At 46.7% G+C, this 8,991-nt stretch overlaps 1 protein-coding gene across 1 annotated transcript in view; it reads right to left on the bottom strand.

Annotated features, from left to right (window-relative positions):
* Nucleotides 1-8,991, bottom strand: part of GNAO1 (guanine nucleotide binding protein (G protein), alpha activating activity polypeptide O) — a gene marked incomplete at its 5' end in the record, with an annotated part of 84,169 nt that overhangs the window by 4,366 nt on the left and 70,812 nt on the right. Inside the window, 2 exons of the mRNA XM_009703787.1 lie at nt 7,907-8,036; nt 8,773-8,901. Of these exons, the coding sequence (XP_009702089.1) occupies nt 7,907-8,036; nt 8,773-8,901 (259 nt within the window). The remainder of the gene's footprint in view (nt 1-7,906; nt 8,037-8,772; nt 8,902-8,991) is intronic.

Raw genomic sequence — 8,991 nt, 5'->3', positions numbered from 1 at the left:
TGTAACGTGCAACAGGTAGGGAAATCTAAAACAACTAAATTAAGGAGGAAAACACAAAAAAGAAAAGCTACGATATACATAATAAATTTATGTATACATACAGCTGAACGTATACATACACAGATGCAATCCCTATAACATTTGACATACAGTTAGTAACTTAAGGGCATTTAACTATAGAGAGCTGTTTTGATTTTGCATAGCATATAATTTACAGGATCCCAGCTCACAGAAATCATCATGCACCATGCATGGATGGGAAGTTATTTTTGCCCTTTGCTCAGATTTATGTCTCGGTGTAGCTCATGCAGATTTTCTAAAATGTTTTAATTAAGTTTTTAAATTTTTTTTCCCACTTTCTCGAATGTGTGTGGCACACAACTGGTTGGATACATTAACCAAGGACTGGTAGATCCTTGAATTAATCTAGAGTTGGAAGCAGACATCAAGGTGACATAATTTTGGAAATGACCTTGCCGTGACCTTTGCCTGGTTTTGTTATTTGGTTTAGTGTTGTTGTCCGTTGCTGGCCTTTTAATTTTTTTTTTTTAAGTTCTCTGGGAAGATGGCTCAACAGAAGGTGTCTGGCAGAGACGAAAAAAAAGTGAAAAAGGAAAAGGAAATAGTATAGAAAGGAATAACATAAGGAAGGGCTTCTAAGAGCAACCAGACTAGAAGTCAGGCAGCTACCACTGATGTTAGCTCATGCCTCTAGAAGAACATTAGCTACTCGCCACCAGAAGAGCCAAACGTTCAAATGCACGCACAGAGAGAAGTCAGCTTTTTGGTTATAGGTCATGCAAAAAAACAACACAGAAGAGGAGAGAGATAAGAGGAATGAAAAAAACAGACCAGTCAGAGAGTTGTAAAGTCCGCCACATGGTTTTACGGCGGTGGAAAGAGCTCACGGCAAAGTCAACCAAGTGTCATGTTCCCTGCTGCTTTCAACTCTCAACTTGGTTTTTCTTTTTTTTTCTTTTTTTTTTTTTCTCAGTTTAAGAGAAGCTTCATACCTGCCAAATTTGGTTGGTGTCTCAAATGCTCATTTTTTGGCCTTTGTTTGGCTAGATAAGGTCAGACGGCCGAGGAAAAGCTCTGAAGGTGCTGAGGCTGGCGATGTTTGGCACGCGAGGCCGACGCCGGAGTGCACACGCCGGTCGCGTGGCCATCTCTCAGCCGGGAGCCGGGTAGCGGAGAGAGCAGGCGCGGTGAGGACGAAGCACACCCAAGAGTCAGGGGGTTATCAAAGGCAAAGCATGGTACAGACCAGACCGGCTCCTCGGCTTTTCCCAGTGGGATCTCCTTAGGACAGCACTCCCCAAACCCGCTAGTGCACATACGAGACTGGTTACAGCGACCACCGGAGAGACGCTAGAGAGAGCAGGACTGCACGGTCTCGTTGCCGGAGGGTTTTTTGGGGCAGATGCAGTGTGTGCCCTCATCCCCAGATTTGGAAATTCGGAGTGGTGCAGGAGACAGCCGGGGGCTTTCACCCCTCTCCCGCTCCATTTCACGCCCGCGCTGGCAGCATAATTGAGCCCAGCATTTTATTGATTAACGCTTTCCTTTTCATTGATACACTTTAGCTACTGCTGAATGTTTTATTTAGATAAAAGTGGCTCCGTGGATGAAGGAAACATTCGATCTGACCCAGGGTGAAACAGGACGCGCGCGATTTGCTGTATCGTACACCGCACGCTTTGCTACCAGACTTGAAACGACGGAGCATCTCCCCACCGTGCATTGTACCGACACGCGAGGATGATGTGATCACGTACAAATGTAAAAATGCATTTACTTATTGGGTCTCAGTTGCAAGACGTTGCTTATCTGGATCATCCTGTGTCTGTGTGCTGTATTTTGCTAACCCATTTGGCACTGGCTGCTGTGGGAGCCCTGGAGCAATGCTCCTCTTTGCTACTTGTGGCGTCAAAATTGTAACCATGTAGAAACCTGCAAAAGTTTTGTACAGGAGATCCTTGGCTACCCAAAGCCTTTGGGAGGAGAGAAGAAAGTGGAGGGCCGTCAGGGGAACAGAAAGCAAATACAATTAACCATTTTTTAAGCAGGGTCCCTCACAGAATATTTTTAATGACATTTTTATCACCCTTGCTGATTTAAAATAAAAGCATGGAGAAACACATGAATGCTGCTTGTCGGTTAAAAGCTCATCGGCAGCAGCCATCAGCCTGGAGGTGACCGTACTTACCACGCTGCACCTCGCCAGCCCCAGCCCACGGGAAGCATCGTGGGTGACATCGGTTTTGGTTAAGAAACAGAAGCTGAGGACTTCTCCTGAGCTGGCCTTGGCAGTTAAGTGAGGCTGACCTTCCTACAGTAGCACGACTATGTAAGGATCCTACAGAAATCCTTCTGCTTCGCTTACAAGGTTTGATTAATTTGCGTTAATACCTGTTAGGAAATGAGAGTGTTTTCCCAAGAAATAGTGACTCTTAGCCTTCAGTCATAACCGGAACATACACACAGCACAAACCAATACATTCCTGTAGAAAACAAGAGTTACAGTAAAAATCCTCTATTCCTTCCAGATTCCAGAAACAAGTTTCGAAGCTTCCTAAGGCTGCCTGACCTGGCTTTCTGGTCTCTACATGCTGATTTTCCCCCAGCATTGCCAGTTAGCTGAGTAAATATAACCACCGCTCTGCCCACTCATCCTTATTTATCTGGGAAAGGTTCTGGTCTTAAAATCCACCTTTTCCTTCCCCATCACTAAAGAGAAGACGACATTATTCAAAAGGGAGGAACCGCTTTCTGTGCGCGGCAAAGGTGCAGAGCAATATCCTGGTGAGCAGGTACGGATGCTCCTGTTGCCGTACCTGGGTGTCACGGCAGAAATGCTATCGCATCCCAGCAGGGCTCCCAGGAGCCTACGCATGGATGCAAGCTGTCCTGGTGGTGGCTAAATTTTTCCTCCCTTTCCTTTCCCTTCCCAACTGCTATTCGTTCCATAGATGTTTGCAGGAAACCTCCAAGAGCTCAGGCAGACCCTGACTGAGACGTGAGGATGGGGAGGCAGTCTCTGGGTACCACAGGCAAAAGGATAGGCTGCTGCTAAGGGAGGAGTGAGAAGTTAAAGCCCCCAAATAATCCCCCTCCTACCAGTAAATCCACAGGGAAAGACCCTTTTAGGCCCTTAAAGCTTCCCCAGGGCCCATCTCAGGAGCACCCATGCTGCTGTGATGGGGCAGATGTGCCTGCTTTGCTAGGAGACATCAAAGATTACACTTCTCATACTTTTATATGACGTGATATAAATTACTTCACCTGTTTTTGGACCCATTGTGCTGCTTTGTCCTACTTTATGTTGGATCTGTCTTAAGGGAAAGGCTCTTGAAACATTGGCTTCTTAATGTCACTTCCTATTTCAAAATCAGTATTTTAAATCCTTAGCCTGCAAATACTTTATACCCCAACAAGAAAAGCAGCCCCACCAGCCACATTACAGAGGAATAACCACTCGCCCACACAAATTAAAATCTAGTTAACTTTTCCTGCACAGGACAAGAGACAGAATTGCTTATAGCTGAGTTCAGATGTCATTGCACAACCGTGTTGCCATCGCTGATGTGAAGGGCAAACAGCTTCCTTTGAGGGAGAAAGGATGCTGTGGTCAAGACTCTGCCCAGGCAGAAACACGCTCGTAAAACCCATCTTTTTTTCACCAGAGCATGGGAGGAGACCTGGTTATTTCTGTAACACAGTCGATTCGATCTTTCTTACTTTCCTTGATGATTAAGTGCTGGCTGTCATGCGAACTATAAGGACACCCATGGTTATCCTAAGCACAGAAACTCCATATTCCCCCTCCTGCTTATAGTTCCTAAGATGCCCAAGCCATTTTCACTTGCTTTGTCACTCCTAAGGCAATTTCTGAGCACTGCAATTCAATTTTCCTTGCCCAATGACAGCAGAGAAAGCACACTAACCAGGTCATGCAATGAAATACGAACCAAGAGGCCAACACTAATGCACACCAAGGGTCACCAGCACAGCATCTTCAACTCATCCCATGCTTAGCAATGGGGACACGAACAATACTTGCATGTCTTGGGAAGATATGGATGACCTAAATATCTTTGTTTCAGAGGCAGCAATGTGCAGCATGAACATCTCCCTCTCTTGCCATGACTCCTTTGAATTTGTGAAAAAAAAAACCAAAGAGGATAGTCTCAGTTCCCACGACAGGTCCCATGCCATTGCTGTCTTTTTTTAAATTCCATTTAGAAGGGACAATGCAAATCTACCTTTGTTAATTGTCTTCTCCAGTTTTACTGATTAATATGACTGCTGTCCCTCTCTCCTCCCAGGTTACAGATCTGAGGCTTTTCCTCCTGTAACCTCAGCTTAGGAAACATAAAGTTAAGTCAGAAATGAGACAAAATAGCCTCGTTATGCAAAGACATAATCCATGGAGTTGTTCTGTCAGTTAAAGCAGGATGTTCCCACAATGTCCAAATACAGCAGAGAGCCCTGCAGCTCCTTGTGATGGACTCGGTAAAGGCTGATACAGAGGCAGGTGTAATACCTTGAAGTCAGCGTTTTGTGCGTTGGACGGGCTGGGCAGAGGGTGTAATTTTGCCTCGTGAGCTCTAGCTGTGGGCTGTGGCTGGCAGCAATGGGACTGATGAAGGCACTGCTTGAATTTCCCTGCAGGTTTGCTGTTCTCCCCGGGGAGCTGGGCACGCAGGGAAGCAGTTTAGATCTGCCAACAGCCGTGTAAGAAGGTGTTTGGGGCAAGGGGAGAGGCTGGATTCAACAGCACCGGGGGTTTCTATGCAAAGTGTGATCTTTATGGGTGTATGGGCCTAGAAATCACAGATGCAGAAAATTTTCTTTATTTTATTTATGTCTTTCTGATCCGGACATACAGAAGTACTTGCTTTCCTTGACTCCCACTGCGTTGCTCTTTGTGGCAGGGAATTGGAGAGAAAATATATCCCTCATAAAAGCCTACCTGGTCTTAGGGAGCTGTCTTCGCACACAATAGCCCTTTTTGAGCTGCTGCAAGAGGATGGGTGCTCAGTCTTTTAAAAGAAAGAGTGCAATAAACCACAAAAAACCTTTGCCAGTGTAAAGCTGCACTTTAATTTTAAGGGCAGGGACAGGTCAGGGGGCATTTCACCCAGCCTTGTTTAACCAGCTGTTTGCTCAGTCTCGTTTAAAAGGGTTCACAGTAAACCTGTTGTTTGTGAGCTTTTTTCAGTGAGACAAGCTGACCCTACAACTACACTGATTCCAATGTCCTGGCGCTAACCGAGCTTAACAAGACGAGCCCCTGCTCCGTGTTAAAGGCTGACTTGATCTGAACTGCAGTTTCATCTGCCTGAAGCGCAATTTGACTTACAGAAGTGCAAAAAGCCCCTATGAAATCCTGTGATTGTTGTCAACAGGGTGCCAAGCGCACGAAGAAAAGCTGTTCTCCCTATGCACCCAGCTTTGCAAGCGTTTTTTTGAGCACCTGAGATGCAGTAGGGCTCTTTCCCTCTCATGGCTCTGTGCCAGTAATGAAAGCTCTACAAGGCTTTTCATACTCACTGAGACATCTGTACAGCCCCTAAACCTTCAGTGACTTAATACAGCTGGAAGTGCCTGGACTGTAGTAAGCATCTCTATAGAAAATGAAAATGGAGGAGCAGCATCCAGCTCACTCAGCTGCCTCCTCTTTGTGTTTTCTAAGTGGGAAGCAATAAAAGCTGATTTACGTCATTAAAGCTAGCAGATGTGACGGATGCAGACAGACGGCAAATCAGCTGACTGAAGAGATGCTGCTTTTACTGCTGGGTTTTTGGAGAGGAACCACATTCGCAGGGAGGAGACCGAGTGCTTGGGGGTTCAGCTGGGAGAGGGCCACTGTCTGTGGGTGCTGTGTTTTTCACCTGCCATTTGTGCTGGGGGTATAATAGGGCAGACAAGATCCGCCATCGTCATTTTTTCCTATTTGCATTTGCCTCGCTCAGGGTTGTTTATTTGGGTTAGGCGGAGGCGTCCTGCAGGCGCGGCGGTGGCGATGCCGAATCCTTTCCCCGTTTACGCTGAATGTGTAAATGAACAGCAGCTGCCTCTGCCCTCCTGTTGCTCAGCATCCCCAGAAAGGCTTTGTGAAAAGGGATTGAAATAGCAAGCAAATGTCAGTGCCGTGCCCGAGCAGTGCAAGTCTGCTTTCCTGATGCAAAAGGAAAAGTTGGAGCTGCACAAATTCCAGTTTCTGCAGCGGGGCACTTTCAGGGAGGAGGTTGAGCTGGCACCCTGCTCGTCACTGGGGTGGTGCTGGGTGATGGACAGCTGCTGGCACAGCTCAGCATCCCCAGGAGAGATGCCGTAATCTCCACCTGAGAGGAGCTGAGTTAAGGCTGACATTTAAAAAATGGCATCGGCATTCAGACCCTTCCATTTTGTGCTCCGTGGCTTTGAATCACAGGCTCTGGCTTGTGTAGACTGGGACCCAAAGGTGACCTGCATTAAAGGCTGCCTTTGGCTTCACCGTTTGGGTGTCATAGCCCAAGTTATACCTACAGAGCACCCTGCTCTCTGCTCAGATCACAGCTTTGCTCCCTGCCCCATGGGTCTTCCTCTCCTTGTGTATTCTGTATCTCCTGGGTATGTGTCCCCTGCCCAGCTGCAGAGCTCTATGGCAGTGAGCTAATGGCTGGATTTTCCAAATCATATCACGAGGTTTTGATTCCTTCCCAGTAAATCCCATAGGACTGAGCATCCTTGAGCATATCAGGGCCAGGGTCAGAGGAAGGTGACAACTGAGGATTGTAAATAAGTGGACTGGAGAGGGTGTAGGGTGTCTCAGTCAGTCTGGAGGGACATAGTTGTGATGTTAATATCACCCTGAATTCTGGCATCAATACGACCCAAACAACCAGGCAACTTCATCAAACACTTTGCTAGAACTCATAAACCTGGCTCAAAGAGGCTAGAAACCACAGCCCTCTCCAGCCTTTTTGGGACAAGACAACTGATACCTAACAGCAATCTTTCCCTCAATTCCTTCCTCCTCAACAGCTTCCTGCAAGCCTGACACCTTTACGAGCAGAAGAATAAAAAGCTTCAGAGACACAGAGCTGGCAGGAGCGAGCCCTCCATGCTGCTGCAGTCCGGGCACCGATGAAGTCATTACCAAGCCTGAGTACGGCCTCCAATTCCTTTTCGTAAGACAAATGCAACTGGGTGCCCACCACAGTCATCGTTAGTCCCAAAAGCATGCATCCCCGCCACACTGAATGAATGGCCAGAATACAGTAATGAGTCTTCTTGCATCTTTTCTGTGTATTTAATTCACTTGTATTAATTGCACTCTTATACCAGGGAGCACACAGGTCCTCGCTAGCTTTATTTCCAGATGGTATTTTGAGCCTAATGTCACAGTGGGAAGTCATAAAAGCTCTCCTACAGTAAATTACCTGAGGAATCAAACAGTTTCAGTTCCACTCAGGAAAATGAATTTCAGTAGCCTGAAGAAATAGGTTATACTCCTAGCCAAAGCCTGCCTCGGGCGTGCACGGCCATCCTGCATCTCTGCACCATGGCATGACCGCTTCCTTAACATTTGTTTTAAAAGCCCACCTAGCTATATCTCCTCTTTCTGGATATACGGTCCTGTTATCACGTTTTAAAAACACACAGGTCAGCTAGAAAAGAGAAATAAAACACTGCAACTTTACCAGTGCAAGAAAGCATTACCTGGGCATGCAGACTTGATTTCGAAGAGCGTGGAGGAGGACAAATCTCCCCGGGGATTTGAGAGTCAAGGGGGAGTGACTGACAAAAGCACATTATTGTAGCACCCCAGTGAGCATTCGGTGATCTCTGAGGAGTTGCTGGCTACACAGTATCCCATAAAGAAGTGTTGGGGCCTCCAGGACCCGGTTAGACTCACCGTGGTTTCGTCTTCATGGAGCACCTGGTCATAGCCACTCAGCGCGACGCAGAAAATGATCGCTGTGACATCCTCAAAGCAGTGAATCCACTTCTTGCGTTCTGATCGCTGACCCCCGACATCAAAGAGCCTACGGCACAGGTGAAGACTGTCAGCACCCGCTCTTTCTTAGTTAAGAGAAAACTTTAGCAGTCTTGGCATTTTCTGACCATATGGTGCCTGGAAGGCTCCAAACACAAAGCAACAGGTCTTTAACCACAGGCTTGGTCTTCTCCTCCAGAGCCTGGAGCCGAGGAGGACCAGGAGGAGAAGTAACAGCTAGGGATGTGGGGATTTGTGGGACAGCCTCAGCAGCATGCTGGCTCCCAAAGGGTCTGTGGCGGTGGAGACCGCACGCTCTGGAGCTTTATATGCTCTAAATACTGTGTGTGTGGCTTTCTGTCTTCATGCCCTCTTCTCTCTACTGGCTGGCATCATGAGGGTCAATATATAGCATTAACCACACGCAACTGATCCCTTTCAGAGAAAAGATTTGGCCAAATATTTTTACTTTTATTTGATTTAGTTTTACATTATTTAATGCCTGATCAGACTCGGGGCCAATGTCACATTATACCTCCCAACAAAGCAGCGTTGGCTGGGTTAGAAGAAGGTACTGTGAGCTCCTATCTTAAAGGCAGTGATTTTCAAGACCAGATTGTCAAACATTGCATATTGGTGAGCCCCCAAAATGCCTTGTCCTCTGCAGTGGGAGCCATCCATGTGTTTACCATCAATTTAACAATTTCTCCTTTGGGAGCTATGGGGAAACCCTGTGACAAATAGATGCCCTGAAAATTTACTGGTCCATGCAGTTTCAGACTAACCTGAAGTGGAGGTTTTTGAATGTGAAGTGGGTTTCTACGATGCCAGTTGTTTTGACCCTGGTTCGGAGGATATCCTGCTCCGTGGGCTGGTAGTCTGCAGCTCCGATTCGATCTAAGCTGTCTAGGTAGCTAAGAGAAGAAGAGAAAAGAAAAAGAAAACAGATAAGAATAAGACACACACTAATCATTGTGAATCTCAGATGACTCCTTCAGTTTCCT

The sequence above is a fragment of the Cariama cristata genome, unplaced genomic scaffold, assembly GCF_000690535.1.
Source record: "Cariama cristata isolate BGI_N322 unplaced genomic scaffold, ASM69053v1 scaffold327, whole genome shotgun sequence".
Classification (NCBI taxonomy): Eukaryota; Metazoa; Chordata; class Aves; order Cariamiformes; family Cariamidae; genus Cariama; species Cariama cristata.
Note: the sequence above shows the minus strand (reverse complement) of the source record. Positions and strands in the feature narration are given on the sequence as shown.